This window comes from Misgurnus anguillicaudatus, chromosome 2 (genome assembly GCF_027580225.2).
Source record: "Misgurnus anguillicaudatus chromosome 2, ASM2758022v2, whole genome shotgun sequence".
Classification (NCBI taxonomy): domain Eukaryota; kingdom Metazoa; phylum Chordata; class Actinopteri; order Cypriniformes; family Cobitidae; genus Misgurnus; species Misgurnus anguillicaudatus.
In genome coordinates, this window is record NC_073338.2 from 42,704,998 (window position 1) to 42,730,065 (window position 25,068).

Below are 25,068 nucleotides of genomic sequence, written 5' to 3' on the forward strand. Positions count from 1 at the left end.
TCTGAGGTCCAAGCAGCACAGGAGACCGACAGAAAATTTCTGTTGCTTTTACTTTTTTACTTTTCTTATTCGCAAAATTATGCGTGTGCGGCGCTACCGGACCTGATTGCGACCACTTTAGTGAATGCTTACAGCCGCGGACTTCCCAGATTCGGCTCTTTAAGAAACATGTCTATATTTGACGCGCACCGCGTCCAAATCCCATTTCAAATACAAAGTTAAAGTAAAAATGAACATGTTGCATACAGCACGTGGAAACAGACATACGCTGCTTCCCACACCGCCTACTTCCATACTATAGTAGGCAAAGAGTACGAGAAGTAGTGCCTTTCGCCCACTATATAGTATGAAAGTATGCGGTTTGGGACGCAGCCATAACTATTTTACACGCAGCTTTTTCATGTGTGGATGCTGGTCGCGCGCATTGGTCAAAAAAAATAAAAAAATAATAACACGGTCTAGTGAAATGCATTGTTGTAATGCGCTCGTTACTAAGACTGTAACGAGTAAAATATTACCAAAGTTTTATTAGTAATGCGTTATATTACTGCGTTACAGCAAAAACTAATATATTACTGTAATATATTATATTTTGTAATGCGTTACTCCCAACACTGTTGGTGTGACCAAAAAAGAAACCAGAGAGCAGTTTGTCTTCAAATCACCTGCTTCATTATTTCATTATTCAATACTCATACAACGAAACATCAAATATTTGACATCACAACATTTTAAACAATCCAGTGCCTTCACCAATATGCAAAACTACAGTTTTCCCCGATGTGCTCCCTCCAGAACGTGAACAAACCAAGAAACCGTGACACAATCAGACCTGGGGAACCTGGATACGATTATACAGGGGGAACAAGGATGCGTTCAGTCAGGGGGAACCGGGACACGTTTGCACTCCTGAGGTTCCTTTTTTCTATGTTGCTGTGCTATAGGGCTTGGGCGTCGTGACGTCATTACTTGTCGTGGCGGCCATGTTGGTTGCCTCCTTTCCTGCTGCGCTCCATGCTGCGCTCCATGCTGCGCTTTGTTTATAGACATACTTTCTCTCAATCGTGTGTCTTAATTTGATTAATTTGTCGTTATTTTTTCAACCATGGTAAACCGTTGCTGTATTAATAATAAAGTAACACATTAAAAGTAATTTACATTAAAAATGACAGATAAGAACAAAACTTCATTATGTTTTATTCAATATCGGAAACCAAACATTAACCTCAACACCTCAGTAATGTGTATACATGACATATAAATTACATTATACGACAGTGAAGTATAACATCTGAATATTAATTTATATAGCTTAAGTCAACATTGAACATAAGGGAAATGTCCCAGTTTACTCGCCCAAAATACGGGAAAATTTCAACATTCATCTTTCTGTTGCTATCCCTCTGCTGACAGCAAAAACTGCTGCATTAACTAAGCTAGTTGTGAAGCTAGGTCATACGTGACTTTGCTTACAGATTGGCGTGAAATCGTGCTCTTACAACAACCACGCTGTTATCTTAAATGACTCTTTTTTCATATGGATCCCAACCGTTAATAGTTCCGATTTTGTCCACATACCGGTCCCTGCTTCCCTGTTTAACATATCCCAGTAAATTACACATACTTTTCCGGATTTTAACATCTTTTTTCTTTCTTTTAATTCTCCCAACTCTGCCGCTTCTCCTCGTTCAACTTGCTGTATGATTACATTCGCGAGGCCACCAACATGGCCGCCACGTCCCAGAATGCAACGCGGTAACGCGTGATATATTAACTAGGGATTTTTTTGCTAATTTTTTTTAATTACATGACCATAAATATAAACACAAGATTAAATGTAACATGAAAAAAAAAATTATTTGTAATTAAAAACTTTATTAATGCGAAAAAGACTTAAAATTTCTTACCCCTTCGTTTAAAGTGAGGTCCCGTAAAATCTTCGTTTGAAGGGCTATTTGGCCCTACCCCCTCAACTAAAAGAGATTTGAGACATCCCCAACCCTTCACATAAACGCGCTGGGGTGAAAGTTTAGTGGTAGGAAGTAGTAATGGAATTGGGCTCATGTTTTTGTGGTTTACAACAGTTCTACCACAGTTCTGTTTTAAATTGACCAGTACATAAATGCACCTTTTCATCCAACACATCGATTGGCTTGTGACAATCTTTAATTGTACTCTGATTCACTTCCTCATTCTTTGCTCTGTGTGTTTTGGACATTAAATACTTCCTGTTCCTTTTGTGCAATTGTCCATCAGATGTCCACAGTTTTTCTCTCTGTCTTTCTGAGTTTCCAATTACTATTCACTGTCAGAAAAAAAGGTACAGAACTTTTCCTTAAGGTACACATTAGACCCTTAGAGTATAAATTGTACCCCATAAGGTACTACATTTCAGTGTGTTTTATACCCATAAAGGCAGGGTGCGATTTGTGCGTTTTCATAGGCGTCGATTTCGGTGACGGTGGGTACCCACCATATTTCGTCATGAGTCATTTTGTACCCACCACTAGTTTTAACTTTTTTGACTGTTTTCAGTGGTTATGAAGAGCAATATGAGAGAGAAATTTGGTAATCATTGTCCGACCTAACAAAAATCCATTATGTATATATTTTTTTTAAATATATTTCTAATTAAAATATTTCTAATATTCAGAAATGTGCTCTCCGCTCACCAGCTCTGATCAGAACAAACCCAAACCTCACTGTCTGCTAACTTGCGCAGAAACATCTAAATATTACCAGCTTTTTTAAATGGTTTTAAAACTAAACATATAAACTATTTTAGCACAAATTATGAGCTTATTGACGATTTTTTATCATTCTTGACATAATGCGTCTCTGTCCACAGCACATTTCAAAACATTTTAATTCATAAAAATAAATCATGAGAACATGAACTCATCACTGCATTTGCAGGAATTCTTATTAACTCATGAAGCAGCCTAACACAATATTTTTACTCTAATAGCTTATATTTCCCCACACATATGAACTGTGATCATGCACAACGAAAAAACACCCAAGAATTAAATCTTGAATGGCAAAACTATATGGCACAACGTAGGGTCAACTTAAACATAAATATGAACAATGTATTGATTGCAAAGTTAAACCATTACAGTAGAAACAGTTTTACTGCTGCTTTTAAAGTAATAACGTTAATTTTAGGGATGCTCCGATCGATCGGCCGATAATGCTTGCTATGTTTCTCAATGAATTACGGTGAAATGCCGCTTCATCCAAAAGCCAGGGGGCGCTCTCGTGCAGAAACTCAAAATGCGCTGTAGACGAAGAACAATAAACACGCAGCTGTGATGACACGCAGCTCCATGAAATGGCTGAAGGATATATTTATATTGCTGTTCTTCAAACCTTTTCAGGTATTTTCATGATAATAAAGAATATGTTTAATAATGATGTTTGACGAGTGTTGCTTTTTCAAATGCATGTTATAAACGACTCAAACTAACAGTGATTTTAGATCGATAAGGACTTATGATCAAAAGCCGTAGTACATGAAATAGATGTAATAAGATCGGCTGTCCGATTCAGAATAGTGATCTGCAACGTATTATTAGTGGAGATCGGCATTGATCGGAGCATCCCTAGTTAATTTTACACCGCGATGCTGAGCTACAGTGAAATGATAGAAAAGACTGATGCTGCGTCCGAAACCGCCTACTACATACTATATTGTACGCGAAAAGCAGTAGGCGATGCGAGTAGTATGTCCGAATACATAGTATTCGAAAAACAGTATGCGAAAAGTACCTGGATGACCTACTACTTCCGGTTAGATTTTGCAGTGTGCATACGATGGACGCTTCACTATCCCATTGTAACGGGTGTGTTTTGGGAACTACAAATCCCATCAGCCTTAGTGCTATAAAAGGAAGTGGTATGATTCGTTCTTTCACTTCCTCCTTTGGTCCTTCCGCTAATCCATGAAAGGTAGCTACGACAAAGCTAAGGTATGGCATTGATATTATATGGGAAATTATCAGTCATCGAGTTATTTTAAATAATGCTTTTCTGTCTCTCGTACGCTTTGTGTGGTGATTGAATAGAAAACACAGCGCGATGTATTGCGTAATGGCAATAGACCAGCAGGAGTAAAGATCGTTTGTCTGCAGTTGTATATCAAACACTAGTGATATTAGTGTCAAACATATGAGGCATCGTTTGGCAGGTAGTGATTTTATTGTTTGAATAAAATGAACCACATGTATTTTATTGTATTTTTTATCTATATTTTGTTTGTTGTTTTTAGTATTAAGGACTTGCTGGTTGCCTGAATATCACTAAAACAAGATAAAGGATGGTAGAGGTATTGTTTATTTTATTATTTTTAAAGGGTTTATAAAGTTTTAATTGTTTTATGACTATTGATATGAAGGTTGAATGTAAATCTGGGCTTCTCTGTTTTATTTATTTAGTAATGGATTGTGTTTTCCCTTGCAGGGATGCACGGTTACCGTTTATTTGATATTTAATTTTCCTTTTAAAGTGTTGTTTCTTTAGGTTGACCATATAAGAACTAAGGTCACAATCAGAGAACAAACCGAATGATTTCTAGTTTATTTAAAGTGTTTATGTACTTCATTTGCAGTACCCACTGTTGCTAATATTGGTTTTTGTTTCCTTTTGTAGATTTTCATTTTGACCCATCGGTGGCTGCGGGGTTGCCTTCACTGGTGGATGATGGTGTGGTGGTTTGGTCACTCTTATGTCTTTTTCTTTAGGTCTGCAGTGTGATTTGCTGTGAGTGGATTGCAGTGCGAGCACATTTGTCTAACACATTATCTTCACACGAATAGGTAACCTGTGGCCATCCGGGGGTCGCTCTGTTTTATTTTGTTTTATTTCTTTTGATTTCTTTGTGGGTATCTGCATTGGAGATTTGCGTTACATCCTATTGTCTCTATTTGTTTGAATAAAAATGTTGTTGAGTTAAAACTTCACCACTGCCTTGTGCCTGGTCATTTACCACCTTTTATGGGGTACCTGTAGGTTACAATTGGCGTAGTCGGCAAACATCTCTGTTGGCGAAGGTGGTTGTGAAGTTTTGTTAGTTTTTTTTAAATAATAAACGGTAATCGTGCATGAGGTTGATCATCAGACTCTGCATCATTGGACTTCACTTCGTGGGACCTCTATCACTTTTTTTTCCCTGAACTTTGTCAAATTTGTCAACAGAGATGGAACAAGAACTATTAGACTTGCGGGAGCAGATACGGCAGCTGCAGGCTCAAAATGAGCAGCTGACGAGAGAGAATCCCCCCTCCAGTAGCAATGCTTCTAACCAACGGCCCCCTTCTATGACTAATGCTAATTCTTCATCTCCAGTGTCTTTGAGTAGGGTATTTTATGTTCCACGAGAAAGGAAATGCCCACGGTTTTATGGGAATATGGACTCCACATTAAGCGTTGAGGACTGGACTGAAGAGGCCAAGGTGTGTATTGAGGGCAGGGGTTGGTCTGATAAAGAGAAGGTTGTGTTTTTGCTTGATCATCTGGGGGGGGGAAGCTAGAATGGAGATAAAACTCCGTCCACAAGCTACTAGGGAAACTCCAGAATCTGTTTTTGATATTTTAAGAGACTTGTATGGGGGGAAACAGACATTTGTACAACTACAACAGAGGTTTTTTGAACGAAAACAGAAAGAGGGTGAATCATTGACTGAATTTTCCCATGCTTTAATGTCTTTAATGGACTTGATTCTTTGTGGTAATCCAGAAAGTGTTCCGAACTCTGATAGGGTTCTTCGTGATCAGTTTATGGAACATGTTCGAGATGTGATGCTGAAACGTGAATTAAAACGATTAGTACGGGAGAAGCCATCTTCTACTCTACTGGAGGTTCGAAGTGAAGCTCTTAGGTGGGTGGAAGAGGGAAACGGGGAAATAGCTGCTTCACGTGTTCAGCCATGGTGCAATTTGACTCAAGGCCGAGTAGTTGAGCATGAGCCTAAAGTTAAATTTCATGAGTCTCCAGAGTTAAAAGAGGTTAAAGAGATGTTGAGGCAACAACAGATACAAATAACTGAACTTACCCAACGTTTTGATAGTTTAATGTCTCAAAAGAATGAGTTCTCTGTTACCTCAACTAGACAAAATAGTTCACGACGATGTCTTCGTTGTAATAAGGTTGGGCATATAGCTAGACATTGTCGACAACCTTGGCCTATAGAGTCGAACCCTAGAACACCCCAAGTAAATGTAAATGAAACTTCAGTGGAGGAGCATGATAGTGTGGCATCCCCTACAGTTCTGAGTCAAACTGTTAATAATAGTGAAGTTTCACAGTCACCCGTCTGCCCTACTATTTTACAACGTCTTGTGGGCAAATGTCCCATTGTAACTGTGCATATGGGTGGGGTTGAGATTTCTTGTTTATTAGATACAGGGTCAATGGTTACTACTGTAACAGAGTCATTTTTTGAGAAGCATTTTCAACAATTGGGAGTAGATGTACTGAAAAAATGTAGTTGGCTCCAATTAAAAGCAGCTAATGGTCTTGAAATACCATATGTGGGATACTTGGAAGTGGACGTGACCGTATTGGGGCAAACTCTTCCTAGACAAGGTATTTTGGTTGTGAAAGATCCTGTTGATGCTGGGTTTCATCAGCGGAAAGAGCTGACCCCAGGTCTTTTAGGTATGAATGTGATTGGTCAATGTTATAATGATCTATTTGAAAAACATGGCACAGCACTATTCTCAGTCCCACAGGTCAGGCAGGCAGAGATAGTCTGGAAAGATGCCTTGTCTCAGTGTCAGCGAGCAGATGATGCCCCTTTTCCTGGATTTATTGGTTACGTGAGAGTGCAGTCCCTCCATCCGGTTCAGATTCCAGCTGGGACCATGAGGTTAGTACCTGCATTGTGCCCTAAGAGTATAAAAAGTTGTACCACCTTTGTTTTAGAACCTTTAGGTCCCAGTGATGGGGGGTTGCCTCCTGGGGTGTTAATATCACCGGCCTTAGTTCAATGTACACAAGGTATAGTTCAGATACCAGTGGTCAATGTTGGTACAGAAGCTTTATATTTGCCACCAAGAATAAGATTGGGTAGTTTGGCTAGTGCAGAGGTAGTTATTAAATCAGAACAGGACATTGTGTTCAAAGCAGATTTACAATCTGACCCTAATACAGTGATTGTACAATGTCAAGCCATTACCATAACTTCAAGCATTGATGTTCAAGGGCTAAAATTGCAGGGGCTGTCAGGGACTGAGGAGGAGGCAGTTGGGAGATTATTAACAAGATATTCTGATGTTTTTTCTAAGCATGATGGTGATTTGGGGTGTACAAATTTAATTGATCATCAAATCCCACTAGTGGATGATACACCAGTACGTCAGCGATATCGTAGAATTCCTCCCAGCCAGTTTGAGGCCGCAAAGGCACACATTAGGCAGTTGTTGGACAGTCAAGTCATTAGGGAGAGTTGTAGCCCATATGCATCACCCATTGTGTTGGTGAAGAAGAAGGATGGCTCACTGAGGATGTGTGTTGATTATCGCCAGCTCAATTCTAGGACTCGCAAGGATGCCTACCCCTTACCAAGGATAGAGGAGTCGCTTGATGCCTTGACTGGAGCAAAGTGGTTTTCGACATTAGATCTGGCAAGTGGATATAACCAGGTGCCAGTAGCTGAAACTGATCGTTTTAAGACTGCCTTTTGCACCCCATTTGGCCTTTTTGAATTTAATAGGATGCCCTTTGGATTATGTAATGCCCCAAGTACTTTTCAAAGGCTAATGGAGAGAATTTTTGGCGACCAGAGTTTTCAGTCTTTATTGCTGTACTTGGATGATGTGATTGTTTTTTCAGCAACTGTCGAGCAACATCTTCAGCGACTTGAGTTGGTGCTAGAACGACTGCGACAACAGAATTTAAAGATAAAGCTGAGTAAGTGCCATTTCTTTCAGCCAGAGGTCCGTTATTTGGGGCATGTGGTCTCGTCTACGGGCGTCAGTACAGATCCGGAAAAGACATCTGCGGTAGCTAAGTGGGTTCGCCCGAAAAATCTCCAAGAACTTCGATCCTTTCTCGGCTTTGCAAGCTATTATCGGCGGTTTGTGAAGAATTTTTCTTGTATTGCTGGACCCTTGAATACGTTGGTGGCAGAAGTGATCAGGGGAAAGAAAACCAAGCGGCCAAAGATTGATCTAGGGACTAAATGGACTGAGTCATGTGAAAATGCATTTCAAACTCTTAAAGCAGCTTTAATCAATGCCCCAGTGCTAGCTTATGCTGATTTTAGTAAGTCCTTTATCCTGGATATTGATGCAAGTCACCAAGGTCTAGGAGCAGTTCTATCGCAGGAAGAGGGAGGCAAGTACAGGCCAGTTGCATTTGCCAGCCGAGGTTTGCGACCCTCAGAACGTAACATGCAGAATTACAGCTCCATGAAACTGGAATTTTTGGCTCTAAAGTGGGCTGTTACTGAAAAATTCAGAGAGTATCTACTTGGTCAGAAATGCCTGGTGTATACAGACAATAACCCACTCAGTCATCTGCGCAGCGCAAAATTGGGGGCGTTGGAACAACGATGGGCTAACCAGCTTGCGGATTTTGATTTGGAAATTAAGTATAAGCCTGGACGGTCCAATGTGAATGCTGATGCTCTGTCTAGAAAAACTGCTGCACCTGTAGCCGAACTGGCAATGACTACTGTAATACCAAGAGAGTTATATCAATGTGCTCAGAACTGTCAACATGTTGCAAGTGAAACCATTTCTGTTTTCCCCGAACAACCGAGAGAAGATCTTAGCAAGCTACAAGAATCTGATGCAGTTATTGGACGATTTCTTGTTTATTGGGATCGGCAAAGACCACCAGATGCACAGGAGAGGGCGTCAGAGCCATCGGAAGTACTTGAATTAGTACGGCAGTGGGGAAAGCTGATTAAGATAGAGGCAGTGTTATATCGCCGTTTTTTCCCACAAGATGAACATCGAGAAATCCGTCAAGTTGTATTGCCAGCCGCCCTCAGAGAAAGGGTCCTTACAAGTTTGCATGATGATCACGGCCATCAAGGGATTGAAAGAACAACAAGCTTAGTGAGAACTCGATGTTATTGGCCTGGTATGTTCAAGTTCATTGAGGAATGGTGTAAGAGATGCCAACGTTGCACCTTAGCGAAAGTGGTACGACCAAAAGTACGTAGTTTTATGGGGCACTTGACGGCGGAGAGGCCATTGGATATACTGGCTATTGATTTCACCTTGCTGGAACCTGCATCAAATGGACTTGAAAATGTACTGGTCATGACGGACGTGTTTTCAAAATTCACGCAAGCCATTCCGACAAGGGATCAAACAGCATCAACAGTGGCACGGGTCTTGGTAGAACGTTGGTTCTACTTATTTGGAGTACCACGACAAATCCACTCAGATCAGGGGCGGTGCTTTGAAAGTAGACTGATTCAAGAGTTATGTAGGCTGTATGGCATTTCAAAAACTCGTACAACACCTTATAGACCACAAGGAAATGGGCAATGTGAACGCTTTAATAGAACAATGCATGATTTGCTGCGTACTCTGCCCCCGGAAGAAAAATGCCATTGGCCAGACCATCTTGCCCAGGTAGTATACGCTTATAATACCACGGAGCATCAAGTTACTGGACACAGTCCTTATGTACTTATGTTTGGACAGGAACCACATCTACCCCTTGACATTATATTAGGATTGGATAGTCAGACCCAGAGTGAAGTGGATTGGGTAGTGGACCACAAAGATAATCTGGAACGGATGTTTAATAAGGCTCGAGCCCGCCTAAAGTCTGCCGCAGAGCATCGTGCCCGATTGAATGATTCTAAGGTGTCCCATGAAAAATTACAAGAAGGCCAGGTGGTGTATCAGAGAGCTCATAACATAAAAGGCAGGAATAAGATCCAGGATGCCTGGGATGCTACTCCCTATAAAGTGGTCCGATGCCCAGATGAACACGGAGCAGTCTACTCCATTGTTCCGTTGGAAGGAGGTGGTAATCTTCGACATATTCACCGTTGTGAATTGCGACCAGCTTATATTTCATTGGATGATCCTGGACTCTTGAATTTAGGGGACCGTCATGAAATCTTTGGAGACAGAGATGAGGAGAATGTCATTGTGGCCCTAGCACCTGAGGATGTCATTACTCAAGATAAAGTTAATATGCCTCAACCTCTGTTAGATGATGCCTATCAAGATGTTTCTAAAGACCATCAGCCCCCACAACAACTGGAAGTGGTAGTAAGACGAACCAAGAGGCCGACAGCTGGGTCCCACTCAAATCCACATCGTCTCCCTCGGCCAGTATGTGCTAATGAAGTCCAGCTAAGTGATCAGCTTGCTCTTCCTATGATAAGACTGTCTAACAATGGGCCTAATGTAATGTTCCGTCCTTGGTTGTAGTGTTCTAAAGTAATCGACGGGACGTCGATTTAAATCTAGGGGGTAGATTGTAACGGGTGTGTTTTGGGAACTACAAATCCCATCAGCCTTAGTGCTATAAAAGGAAGTGGTATGATTCGTTCTTTCACTTCCTCCTTTGGTCCTTCCGCTAATCCATGAAAAGTAGCTACGACAAAGCTAAGGTATGGCATTGATATTATATGGGAAATTATCAGTCATCGAGTTATTTTAAATAATGCTTTTCTGTCTCTCGTACGCTTTGTGTGGTGATTGAATAGAAAACACAGCGCGATGTATTGCGTAATGGCAATAGACCAGCAGGAGTAAAGATCGTTTGTCTGCAGTTGTATATCAAACACTAGTGATATTAGTGTCAAACATATGAGGCATCGTTTGGCAGGTAGTGATTTTATTGTTTGAATAAAATGAACCACATGTATTTTATTGTATTTTTTATCTATATTTTGTTTGTTGTTTTTAGTATTAAGGACTTGCTGGTTGCCTGAATATCACTAAAACAAGATAAAGGATGGTAGAGGTATTGTTTATTTTATTATTTTTAAAGGGTTTATAAAGTTTTAATTGTTTTATGACTATTGATATGAAGGTTGAATGTAAATCTGGGCTTCTCTGTTTTATTTATTTAGTAATGGATTGTGTTTTCCCTTGCAGGGATGCACGGTTACCGTTTATTTGATATTTAATTTTCCTTTTAAAGTGTTGTTTCTTTAGGTTGACCATATAAGAACTAAGGTCACAATCAGAGAACAAACCGAATGATTTCTAGTTTATTTAAAGTGTTTATGTACTTCATTTGCAGTACCCACTGTTGCTAATATTGGTTTTTGTTTCCTTTTGTAGATTTTCATTTTGACCCATCGGTGGCTGCGGGGTTGCCTTCACTGGTGGATGATGGTGTGGTGGTTTGGTCACTCTTATGTCTTTTTCTTTAGGTCTGCAGTGTGATTTGCTGTGAGTGGATTGCAGTGCGAGCACATTTGTCTAACACATTATCTTCACACGAATAGGTAACCTGTGGCCATCCGGGGGTCGCTCTGTTTTATTTTGTTTTATTTCTTTTGATTTCTTTGTGGGTATCTGCATTGGAGATTTGCGTTACATCCTATTGTCTCTATTTGTTTGAATAAAAATGTTGTTGAGTTAAAACTTCACCACTGCCTTGTGCCTGGTCATTTACCACCTTTTATGGGGTACCTGTAGGTTACACCATGATGCCCCGGACGAGGAGTTATCCAACGAAGAAGAAGAGGCACGCTGCTGTTTTCGCGCTGAAATGACATGACGTGTGCTGCGTCCGAAAACTCAAGGCAGTGACTCGTTGACTCGCTGCCTCATAAGGAAATGACTTCGGAGGCATGAAGGCAGCTCAGAGAAAGACTTTCGGACACACTTCTAAGGCAGCGTGTTTGAAATATAAACAGAGAGTGCCTTTGTGATAACTAATCACATATTTGAAAACTACAATACTAATTTCTCGCTAGAAATGCAATTAAAAGGTGTAAAAAGTGAAAATATACCTTTATTTACACTAAATTGGTGGTCCAGTCGAGTCCTTGGCCGCCATTTTATTTTTTCGAACTCGACCGGACTCGACCAATCACATTCTTAATGTACGTCCACGCATAGGTATCTCAGGAGACAGGAAGTAAACCAAACATTGAATTCGGACATGCCTTGATGCCTTGCTGCCTTTGAAAGCTGCCTCAGAAGGCAGCAATTTAGAGTTTTCGGACGCAGCCGTGATGACGACGTATGTCACGTGATGTAGCAACATGGCGGATGTAGTACGTCCGAATCTCATTCATACTACCAGGATTCATACTATACAGTACCTACTGTTTTAATGCCAAGTAAGTAGGTACTTCATCTAATTCAGTACCTACTATACAGTATGCGGTTTCGGACGCAGCCAGATGCATTATGCGTCAGGTCAATTAGCCTCATTTGCGCAAACAGGACGCGCCCGCGCCTCGCTAAACGCCTCATCGGTGTTTATCATATTACTTCGGCCATTCTCAGTGGTGTGACTGGGACACTAACTCTGCTTGTCATCATAAACAGATAATCAGAGTGTGATGTTTATTCCCGCTTTATTAATATGCTGAATAATATGCTGCCGAATATGCTGCCTTCCTTCGTTTCGACCACAAAGCTCCACAACCATCTCGCAAGTGTTGATAGGCTATTACTCGTGAGGTGTAACCAATCAGATAGCGCCGTGGGCGGGACATTAAGCAAGTCTGCAGAGTGGTGAATACAGAGAGGCTGCGCGGCAGCTGTATCAGAGCCAGCCAAAGTAGCGCATTTTAAAATAAAATTGACTTTAATCCAGCCACGGATCCGTGATAAGTTTTGTGATCCGTCTCGCCACTAGTGTAGTAGCACTGATCACTTTGAGGGGCAGGGATTAAGCAGAGGCAGGAATATACATTGACCAGAAAGGGGGAAATCCCACGCATCCCCCCCGGCAAATCGCACCCTGCATAAAGGTACAAAAAGGTACCTTTTATGGTACCACCCCAGAGACAGAAAAAGGAACAACTTTGTACATTTTTTCTGAAAGTGTTCACTGAAGCAGTATCTTAGGATCTAAGTAATACAGCTGTCTGATACTGGTAACCTTGTTCTGACCCATTAACAATTTTGCAGGGGAGACTCTTATGGTTACAGAAGATGTATTCCTCAGATTCAACAATGAAATTTATGAATCCCTTTTATTTGCTTCAGTTTAAAAAATAAAGATGTTTCACAGTTTGTACAGCTCTTTCAACCATACCATTTAAATGAGCATGGTTGGGGCTTGTTGTCTTATGGTAAAACTCCCATTCTTTGTAGAAAATGCAAAATTCTTGTGAAACAAATTGAGGTTCGTTATCAGAATCCATACCTTACAAATTGTGACTTTAACAACTTCTGGTGTCATTCTTAAGCAATTCAAATTCAATGAACTTTGTCCACAATGATTAAAGGGGACATTCCCCAAGACGTTTTTAAGATATTAAATACATCTTTGATGTTCCCAGAGTACATATGTGCAGTTTTAGCTCAAAATACCATATAGGTCATTTATTGTGGCATGTTAAAATAGGCACTTTATGGGTCTGAGCAAAATGCACCGTTTTTGTGTGTATCCCTTTAAATCCAAATGAGCTGCTCAGGTGGGCGGAGTCTCAAGCGCTCACGTTGAGACATGACAGAGCATCAGGGAGATATTCTCACGAAAGGAGTTAGTAAGCGATGTTAAGCATTATATATTTGAACAAGTTTAAAAAGTCAATCATCTGTTTATACTAAATACATGTTTATCAGCAGATGGGGAACATTGTGGAATAAAAATAAAGACTTTTAGGTCTCATGCTGCTGCCAGTGTTTTAAACAGGCACAATGATTTTCAGCATGTTACAATAAAATCCTAGCCTGACGTTGCCATACTCAATTCTAGTCAGAATTTGAGTCTAATACCGCTCCATTGAGCTATAATTATGAGGCGTGTCTCAACCGAAAAATGCCTCTGCACTCAATTGGATAGACCTACGACCAATCAGAGCAACGGAGTGTGTGACGTATGATGAAATTACGTCTTTGCAGCCTGACCGAACTGCTAGTTATTTCGCTACAATGACACTAACATTGTGATTATACTGAGTTAGCGAATGTACATCAACACCTATTATGTTTACAACAGTTCGTTTATATCACAACATGAAGTATTTACTAAGTCATAGAGTAAGACTATCTCTTACCACTTGTACGTTAGGTGAACTTCATCCACGACGATACCCATTACGTTTGCTTGAAAATATCGGAGCCTAGCATGTCCCTCCACTTATTCAGCAACCACGATTCCGGGCTTCCGAAAAGAAGCTGGCAACGACCGCTAATTATATCCATCTCGTCGTGCACGCTGAGTCGCATCGCCGTGATAACGTTAGCCATTTCAGTTGCGACCAACTTTTGCCGAATAGGAAGGACTGCAAAAACATCAACAAATGCCCTGCTTGCGTTTCTCTGTTCCCTTTTTCAAAATCAATGCTCTGTCGATATCTTTTAGAACAGACTCAATGTCAGAATCCACACATCTGGACTCTACAGCGGCAGCCATTCAACACACGCGCTCTTTGGTGACGTGGTTCATTACGTTACTGTTGATTATCTGTCCATCATCGTATAAAGCCTGCCCTGACAATTTGATTGGTTCAACCAGCATTTGTCCTAGCATAGTAGCTCCTCAACGCAGAAACCCCAGACCCATCTTCCCGTTTACAAAATCTTGTGGGCGGGGCTAAGATCGGCTGGCACCCAGGCTAATAAAATCCACTTCCACAAGCACTCTGAAGTTTAGTTTTTGACCAAACCACATGAGCACATTTAAATGATCTTTAATAAAACATCACGTTTAATGCTTAAACTTTAGAGAAACAGATCAAATGACATGTTTAAGTTTATTATGTACACATATTGAACACAATCGCGTTTCTGTCAGTCTCTCACTCTCTATCGTGTAACTCCTTGTATTCATTTGAAACTTCAGAGAAACATTAAACAACATATTTATGCTTATTGAGTATGATAGTGAATACGCGTTGTTCTCTCACTCTGTCTCGTGCAGTGCATTAATCCTCGTGTTCATTCATATAAACTTCAGAGAAAATATTAAACAACATACTTGAAAGCGACCGTCGCGTTGCTCTCTCTCTCTCTCTCTCTCTCTCTCTCTCGTTCGTTCGCTCACTCTTTCTCTCTCACTCACTCGCTCTCTCTCTTGCACTAAGGTAAGGTTAATCCTTTAGAACGTTAAAGGCGCTGTATGTAGTTTATGATGTTTCAGATTGCAACCAATAAGTTTACAAGCGTGTGCTCGAACTCATGAGCGATGGCCAGACTGAGATGTAACACACCGTAGAAAGCATCACACAACATGCTGGAAACTCAGGTAAACTCCCACTGCAACGTTTAATTGATTGCATTTAGCCTATGTTATGTGGTGATACGTAGGTAAATTTACGGTAAGATAACCAAAACGATTAGAGAACTACACTGAACAATTTCAGTATAACAGTAAAGCCCGGTATATACTGTGCTATTTTAAATAGTCCTTTAGGGTTGTTGCTTGCCACACTGTGCGATCAATATCGTAGTTAAGTCCATGTCACACTGTATAATCTAAGTTTCCATCAATGTCAGACTGTACGAGTTTAAAGACTTTTAAAAAGCGGACGCACGCAAACAAACGCGTCCCCAGTTTTACGTCATCGATCGACGACGTCTGGGCAAACACACTAAAGTGAATAAGGCTAGCAAACCGAAACAACGTCTAAAAAACCAAAGCACATAATCGAAATATATTTGACATGCTTTGTAGTAATGTTAGCTTACCTGTCCAAACGGATGAAAGGCAACTCCGGATCCGTTTTTATACCCAAAACAAAGCGGAGGTTTCTCCATAATTCAAATGCCCTGCCAATGTTAATCCATGTTTTTGTCCTTAGTTGATCCGATTCACGTTTGGCCTTACGAGCTTCAGCAGATAACTTTTCTTCACAATATGTGGAGTTTGTGTTGGAGTCTGTGTTGTGCTGGGAGCAGGTCGTTTCAGTCTATTATCAGACAGTGTTGTCGCTGTTGAGCGCAAAGTCAGTAGACAAGGCGAGAGGCTCGGGAGCGCGCATGCAGGTGACGTCACTGGATTTCGCGCCAAATCCGGCCCGGTACTTTCACATAAAAATAATACTTTTTTTTCAGAGGTAATGGCAAAACCCACAAAGTGGATCATTTTAATGTGAGATTACAACCCCTTCACACAACGGCAATTGAAAAGGGATTAGTTTAAGTAACACTGCGGACAGCTCCTTTAATTCAATCTTTAGAAAGATTATTAAAACTACAAGTTATAAGGTTGTAGGCTCCTGTTTGTGTTTGAGGGAATACAAACGCGTCCTGCTGTCAGTCATTCATTCTTTCTCTCTGTCTATCGCACTCGTGAGGCCGTTCATGGTTGGAGGGGCGGTATCATTATAATAAGAACCCCTACCTACGTCATGGTGGGGGCGAAATCCGAATGACCTATGTATTCACATGCTTGCAGAGAAAGCCTTACCAAAACAAAGTTACAGGGTTGCTATTTTTCATGTTTTCTGGGTTGGTAAAAGTACTGGGGACCACGATTATAGCACTTAAACATGGAAAAAGTCTGATTTTCATGGAATGTCCCCTTTAAATACTTTTTATTATATGCAACTAAATCAAGTCCAATATTTTGCCAGGGCCTATCTGGCACAATATGAGGATGTAATGGCTCTTTATCTTGGAACCTTTTATGTGCACTGCATACCTCACAATGACTCACTATGTCTTTGATTTTCAATCAAGGCCAAAATAGCATCTCTCTTGCTCGTCTTCTACAACTCTCAATACCTAAATGACTTGTATTTGCTGTAGCATATCAGCTCTCATAGAAGCAGGAAAATTATTTGCTCTTCTTTAAAAAGAATACCATCAACAGCAGAGATTTCTTCTCTGTAATTCCAGTAATTTTGACTTTATTCATTTTCCTTGGCCAACAATTCTGCACAATTTTCAACAACTTCATCAATATGGCATCCTTTTCTGTTTCTCTCTGGATTTCTATTAGCTTCTTTTCAGACACAGGCACATTTTTTAGCAGCATATGTAGCTGAGCTTCTGTAATCTCCATTTTCTCTGAGGCTTCAGTTTCTGCCAAACATGCTCTTGACAGAGCATCAGGGACATCCATTTCATCTCCTGGTCGAAATTTGACATTCACCTGATACTTTTGCAGTCTCATGAGTTGTCTTTGAATTCTAGCTGGTGCTCTGTTTAGTGGCTTTTCATAATTATCTGTGGTGGTTTATTATCTGTCTGAACTTTAACCTCTAGGCCATAAACAAATTGATGAAGGCGCTCTACACCAAACCCTATTACAAGCATATCTTTTTCAATTTAGGCATAAAGGGGGTCTTATATGTTACCAAATAAGACGCCAGAGAGCAGTACGTCTTCGGTACGGTTCTCTTTACTACTGAATAAATGCAACTGTATGTCTCCATACATAAAACACCTAATTCAGTTCATCAGTTTGGTAGTGTGTTAATTAAGGAAACGTTTCAAACGTTCTGGCAGGAGCCTAATGAGTGGAATCAGGTGTTTCATATAAGGAGACATCTAAAATTTTCTGGGAGGGGGGGCCCGAGGGGTGGAGTTGAGAACCACTGTAGGCAATGGTGTAACGGAAATAAAATCACCATAAATCGCCGTGAATGCGATTTTCTTGATTTTCTTTTGGTTCGTTTCAACAGTCAGACAGGCATTTAGCATTGAGTCCAGAAAAAAACTAAAGTTTTGATATTATGAAAATCTACTTTTTCTAAATAAAATGCATAGTGCTAGTAGGCCTAACATCCATACGCAGCACAAAAGTCCGGCATCTTCCATGAATTCAAAGTACAGGCGGAGATAGTAGCATTAGCTACGTCCCATGACAAGACCCCTGTTTTAAGATGGCGGCGGTTTTGACGCATACTTAGAACACCAAGGCGACATCTAGTGTATATATCTATGCTGTCTGTTAAGCAGACTGGTGGCCTGAAAATGGAAACTGTTTTCATGCTGGTGGTTTGTGATCAGTTGGAAAGTAAGTGTCTGGTAGACAGCAGTGTGGCAAAATGTAGAATTTACATTTCTGAATTAATCTGCAAAGCAAATTCCTCTATTTCAGAAAGGCGTGACTTTATTCGAACAGACATTAAACCCATAGGCCTGGTTTTACAGACAAGGTTTAAGCTTTTTACCAGACTAAAATGCTTGTTTGAGTTGCCTTAACTAAAAACAACTTGGTCTGACAATATATCATTTTTGTCATTGTTATGTCTCAAAATGAACACCAGTAATGTTGTTCTTTCTAAGGCCACTTCAATCTCCTGGCTTAATCTAAATCTACCATATTTTTTTATTTAGCAGACTCTTCACTCAAAGAAAAACAAAAATAATAATGCTTATAATACATCAATGAAAAGTTTCATGAGTAAGTCAGAGTAATGCAGAAGTTAAAAAGCAAAATGAGAGAGATTTTAATTTTTATACAAACAAGCTCTTCTCTCTACAATTATCTCTCTACCTGTTAACCATTCCTACCTTTGGTTAAACTATAACTCATCCATCCATACTGGGTGTGGGATTTACCTGTGTCATGTCTTTCAGTTTTTTTTTTTTTTGCTTTTACTCTTTCTGTTTTTGTGCCTCAGGTGTTGTTGAGCTGCTGTATGTGTTTGTGTGCAGCGTAATGGCAGAAGCGAGTGTTTCTTTGACTCATGAACAGTTCAGCTGTTCAATCTGTTTGGATCTACTGAAAGATCCTGTGGCTATTCCCTGTGGACACAGTTACTGTATGAGCTGTATTACAGACTACTGGGATCAGAAGAGAGTCTACAGCTGCCCTCAATGCAGTCAGAACTTCACTACAAGACCTTTTTTAGGTAAAAACACCATGCTGGCTGAAGTGGTGGAGAAACTGAAAACTGAACTACAAGCTGCTCGTCTTGATCACTGTTACGCTGAACCTGGAGATGTGGAGTGTGACGTCTGTACTCAGAGAAAACACAAAGCTGTCAAATCCTGTCTGGTGTGTCTGAACTCTTACTGTCAAAATCATCTCGAACAACATGAGAATTTATTCAGGGGCAAGAAGCACAACCTGATAGACGCCACTGGACGGCTTCAGGAGATGATCTGCCCACAACACGAGAAGCTGTTAGAGTTTTACTGTAAAACTGATCAGCATTGTATATGTCTACGGTGTTTGGTGGGCAAACATAAATATCACATAACTATATCAGCTAAAGATGAGATGACGGAGAAACAGGTGAGAGCTGAAAGCACCGAGTGCTTTGTTACATTATTGAAGTATTACATGAATCGTAAGGTTATGCCAATAATTCAGTTTATATCGTATTCTCTAAAACTGAAAATCAATTCTGTAACAAGACTTGGTAGAAAATATCTTATTTCAAAATTCACTCTTATATACAGTTTATCTTGTTTATCACTGCTTCCACATCCAACAGAAACAACTGAAGGAGACACAGAGAAAATACCAGGAGATAATCCAGGAGAGCCAGAAGAAGCTTCAGGAGCTGAGAGATGCTGTGAAGACTCATAAGGTGAGTTTTGATCAGAAGAACAATAACTGCTGTCTGCTGTTTCAGATCTGTTTCAGACTGTCTGCGCCATCCAGCTATGACTCAGGAAGTTGCTCAAATTCCTGTCGCCACAGAGCGCCACTCACATAGTTTAACATTAAATAACACCATATTTGTCCTAACTTAATAACGATTAACATTGGCTACTAATGTATATTTAGCATTTTGAAGTAGACGCTATCTGATGAAGCTTGCGCTATTTAATGTGCACTTCCGGTTTACAATACCTCCGAGTTGTCCTAAACGCGGCGCAACGCTGATCTGCGCTTTCGGTGTGCGACCCCCTTAATGGTCCTCTGTGTGTCCTAACAGCGCTCTGCACAGACAGCAGTGGACGACACTGAGAGGATCTTTACTCTACTGATCCAATCCATTGAGAGAAGACGATCTGAGGTGACACAGCTGATCAGAGATCAGGAAAAGACTGCAGTGAGTGAAGCTGAAGGACTCTTGAAGCGATTGGAGCAGGAGATTGATGATCTGAAGAGGAGAGATGCTGAGCTGGAGCAGCTTTCACACATTGATGATCACATCCATTTCCTCCAGGTAACAGAGATCTGAAAAACACAACATTGGTCTTTAGGAAATGAAAAGCATGCAGAGATTGTACTTCATTTATTAAACTTTTTTGGCTACATTTTTAAATTTTTTGTTTTTTCTCTTTCTGTCTGTAAAGAGTTTCAAATCTTCACCTGTCCCTCCTATATCTACAAACTTTAAGAGAACGGTCAGTCCTCTTCTCCGTTTTGATGAATCTGTGTCTCATCTGAGAGAGAAACTGGAGAATTTCTGCAGAGAAGAGACTGAAACAATATCTGATCGAGGTAAAAGACTAAATTATTTGTTTACACTCAGTAATGCAACAAGCAATACAGTATATAAAATTTGTGAATTCAAATTCAGGTTCTTTTTACTTGTATATTGGAACTAAAGATGTTTTTGTTTTGATGTTTTATAGTAATAAATATTTCAATCATTGAGCTTCAAATCAGGCAGGAGATCCTTAAATGTAAGTTGCAATTAAAAAACACATAAGTAGACACACAGACACAATTATAGTCTGACTCTCAAATGAGGACAAATCTTTACTTAAATATTAACATTAAAGGAATATTCCATTTTTTAAAAAGAAAAATCCAGATAATTTACTCACCACCATGTCATCCAAAATGTTGATGTCTTTCTTTGTTCGGTCCAGAGGAGGTTATGTTTTTTGAGGGGAACGTTGAAGGATTTTTCTCATTTTAATGGACTTTGATAGAGCCCAACACTTAACTCAACACTTAACGGTTTTTTTCAGCGGAGTTTCAAGGGACTGTGAACGACCCCAGGCGAGGCATGGGGGTCTTGTCTGGCGAAACGATTGTCGTTTTTGACAGGAAAAATAAAAGATATGCTCTTTTAAACCACAACTTTTCGTCTAGGTCCGGTCCAGCGCGACCTAACGTAAATGCGTAGTGACGTAGGGAGGTCACGTGTAACATATATAAAACGCACATTTGCGGACCATTTTAAACAGTAAACTGACACAAAGACATTGGTAACACTTTAGAATACGGATCCATTGTTAATGAATAACTACACAGGAACAAATCAGTAATGCAGTATTAACAATCTAGTAACTACTGTTAACTAACAAGGAACTCTGATTAACAAACTGGTAAGTAATAGTACACAGATGAACGTGGTAGTTCACTATTAACTAATCAATAACTACTACTTTTTCATACTTCCAAAAGAACTACTGAGAAGTTTTATAATTCATGCAAACTAAACGACAACTAATATAGGAAAAATGACTAACACTACATTAACACGTTTACTACTGTAAACTAATACACAAGACTGTTTACATTATCAATATAGCAGACTTGTTCTCAGGAACTTATAGATTCGTCAACCATCTAACTTAAATGCCATACATACAGTGTGTGCAAAAGACTACGTAGTCTCACAAAGTTTCGTGATATAGTCACGTATTTTTTTGATTATTTTTTCGTGATATTATCACGAATTCCCGCGTTTTTCGTGATCGTATAACGAATTCCTGTTTTCGTGTGATTATCACGTATTGGTTACTCAACTGTTTTTTCCTATTTTTAAACCATTGTTGCTTCGGTATTGGTTGCGCCTAGTAGGCGTGGTTATGCTGAAGTATCGAGACTCGCGCGTTTCTGAGAGAAATAACGCGCGATCCACTGTGGCAATGGAGGAAGGTACATGTGCTGTCTTTCTAAAGTTTGTAATATCACAGATTGATGGCATAACCGGTGAATAAATAACAGAGTGATGAGCGAAGAGAGGTTTTCGGGTTGGATTGACTACAGGTGGTGTGATTGCATCGGAGTTCGCGGATAAATGACGAGCCTCAATGATGTGCCTCAATAAAGATTGTAAGTCACTCTTGCTTATTATTTGGTCTTATCTTATTATCTGAAGTATTGTTGGGCAAGTATTCAGATTGGATAACATAGCTGCAATGTTTTATATATTTATACATCAGATGCGTGTCTCACGTGTTTAATGTTAACCTTTTAAGAGCAATATTATAAAGTAAGTTAACGATTCTTACAAATGGCGCTTTATTTGTTACATCACACACACACACACACACACACACACCGACATACATACATAAAAATGCCGGGTGTCACAAGCAACAACAGAATATCATCGCAATGAACTCCAATCCCTTCAACACGTGAGGATTTCCACCATACTGAGGAGCATCTCCATTTCAACACAACGGGTTACATTAAGTAGACATTCCCTGAAACTATTGGGACTTTGCTATTAATCACTTATCTTGCTTTTTATTATTCATTACCAGATCTCCAATTAATATTTTTTTAATCTAACTTTGTTATTTCTTTTTTATTGTTAATGTTGTTATGCAGGATTACACTTTGTTTTGTTCATTTATTTGAATGCTTTATATTATGCTCAATGATTCATATTTTAAATACAATGATACACTTGAGAAATTGTACATTCTGACTCTGGCTCTTTACTGTCCTCGTGGTCCCTGGGCATTGGTTATTTGCCCTAAGGTGATTATTACCGGAATATTAAGTAGTGCATTGTACAGTCTGCCAAACACATATATTTTTTTATAATAATTTTAGTTTTATGTATGATTTGAATCAGTGTTCTAAAGTTAAGATCGCGGTGACACACTGGTAATTACTTTAGAATGATGTAGTAACACTTGAGTCATTACTAGTGGGTTACCATGATCTTCACTTTAGAATACTGATCCCAAAAAATAGTAATTACTTTAGAATGATGTAGTAACACTTGAGTCATTACTAGTTGGTTACCATAATCTTCACTTTAGAATACTGATCCCAAAAAATAGTAATTAATCTAGAATGATGTAGTAACACTTGAGTCATTACTAGGGGGTTACCATGATCTTCACTTTAGAATACTGATCCCCAAAATTAGTAATTACTTTAGAAGGATGTAGTAACACTTAAGTTAATGGAAAGCTAATCTTAAAGGGGAGAATCTTAACCATTTACAGACTATTCACATATGAGCTTGGAGCCATACATAAAACATTATTTGACAGGTAAGAAAAAAATCACTGTATAGGCATTTGGATGGTTGATGAATCTATAAGTTCCAGTAGTCTTTCAATGATTCAATGAGAACAAGTCTGCTATTACCTATTGATAATGTAAACAGTCTTGTGTATTAGTTTACAGTAGTAAACGTGTAATGTAGTGTTAGTAATTTGTCCTATATTATTTATCGTTTAGCTTTGCATGAATTATGAAACTTATCAGTAGTTCTTTGGGAATTATGAAAAAAATAGTAGTTACCGAACTACCACATTCATCTGTGTGCTATTACTTAACAGTTTGTTAATCAGAGTTTTGTGTTAGTTAACAGTAGTTACTAGATTAATATTGTTTAATTACTCATTTGTTCCTGTGTAGTTATTCATTAATAATGGATCCGTATTCTAAAGTGTTACCAAGACATTAATTAGTATCAGTTGACATACAACAACATAGGAACGGTCCTCTTTCTCAACACTGATGATGTGATGTGGTTTAAAAGTGTATATTTGTTATTTTTATTGTAAAAAATGACAATCATTTCGCTAGATAAGACCCTTATGCCTCGTTTGGGATCGTTTATACTCCTTTGAAACTCAGTCAAAAAAAAAACTGTTAAGTGTTAAGTGTTAAGTCCATTAAAATGAGAAAAATCCTGCAATGTTTTCCTCAAAAAACATAATTTCTTCTTGACTGAACAAAGAAAGACATCAACATTTTTGATGACATGGTGGTGAGTAAATTATCTGGATTTTTCTTTTAAGAAAGTGGAATATTCCTTTAATGATTATTTAACCCTAAATGACAGTTTCCCGGACAGGGTTTAGATTAATCCATGACTATATTAGGTCATTTTAGAAGTTTTTATAAACATACCTAACAAAAAACACTACAGGTGTGCATCTTGAAACAAAACAACGTCACCGATTTATGTTGAAATTTGTCAGGACAAGATGTTTATAAATTAAAGGAGGTCAAACATGCATTTTAGTCTTGGACTAGGATAAGCCCTGTTCGGGAAACCGCCCCTAAAATAATCTTTTCATTTTTGTTTTCTTTGTCAGTATGTCATCACTTCACTGCAGATCCAAACACAGTAAATAAACGTCTCTGTCTGTCTGAGGGGAACACAGTGGTTACTTACATTCCATATAACACACTCCTACCGTATCCTGATCATCCAGACAGATTTGACTTTTTTCCTCAGGTGTTGTGTAGTGAGAGTGTTAGTGGACGCTGTTACTGGGAGGTTGAGTGGAGTGGTGAAGTGAATATATCAGTGTCATATAAGAGCATCAACAGGAAGGGAGAGGATGGTGATTGTAGATTTGGACGAAATGATCAGTCCTGGAGTTTGTACTGCTCTGAGTCCAGTTGTTCATTCTGGCACAATAACATTGAGACTAAACTCCCAGTAGTGTCCAGATCTTCTAGAATAGGAGTGTATGTGGATCACAGTGCAGGATCTCTGTCCTTCTACAGCGTCTCTGACACAATGACCCTCATCCACAGAGTCAACACCACATTCACTCAACCTCTCTATCCTGGGTTTAGATTGGTTAATATTGTGAGTCAACCAAACGCAATTTATCAAACTATGATGAGACAATCAAGAATAATGCACAGAACTAAGACTAGCCAATCAGAAGTAAAGCTTTGTGAAATGAGCACTATAGCTTGTACCAGTAGCGAACAGTGATTCTTGAACCTAGGCCCCCTTCCCAAGTACAGCAAATTTGTATGATGATGATCAATGAGTTGGTAAGTTTTTAACTAAGTTCAGGTTCTCTTTGAGGGCTTACAGGGCCCTGACGGTTTGCTACAGCCCAGTCTCACGAAATTTCGTTATATAGTCACGTATT

The 25,068-nt window shown here is 39.4% G+C and overlaps 2 protein-coding genes across 2 annotated transcripts in view; both read left to right on the forward strand.

Moving 5' to 3' along the window:
- Positions 1 to 25,068, forward strand: part of LOC129442967 (E3 ubiquitin/ISG15 ligase TRIM25) — a 75,071-nt gene that overhangs the window by 20,420 nt on the left and 29,583 nt on the right. The window lies entirely within an intron of this gene.
- On the forward strand, positions 18,710 to 25,067 carry LOC129442970 (tripartite motif-containing protein 16-like). The gene is made up of 6 exons (XM_073856005.1): positions 18,710 to 19,303; positions 19,506 to 19,601; positions 19,953 to 20,186; positions 20,317 to 20,464; positions 20,599 to 20,649; positions 24,271 to 25,067. The coding sequence occupies exons 1-6, from the start codon at positions 18,725 to 18,727 to the stop codon at positions 24,903 to 24,905; spliced, it is 1,743 nt and encodes a 580-aa protein (XP_073712106.1). The 5' UTR covers positions 18,710 to 18,724; the 3' UTR covers positions 24,906 to 25,067.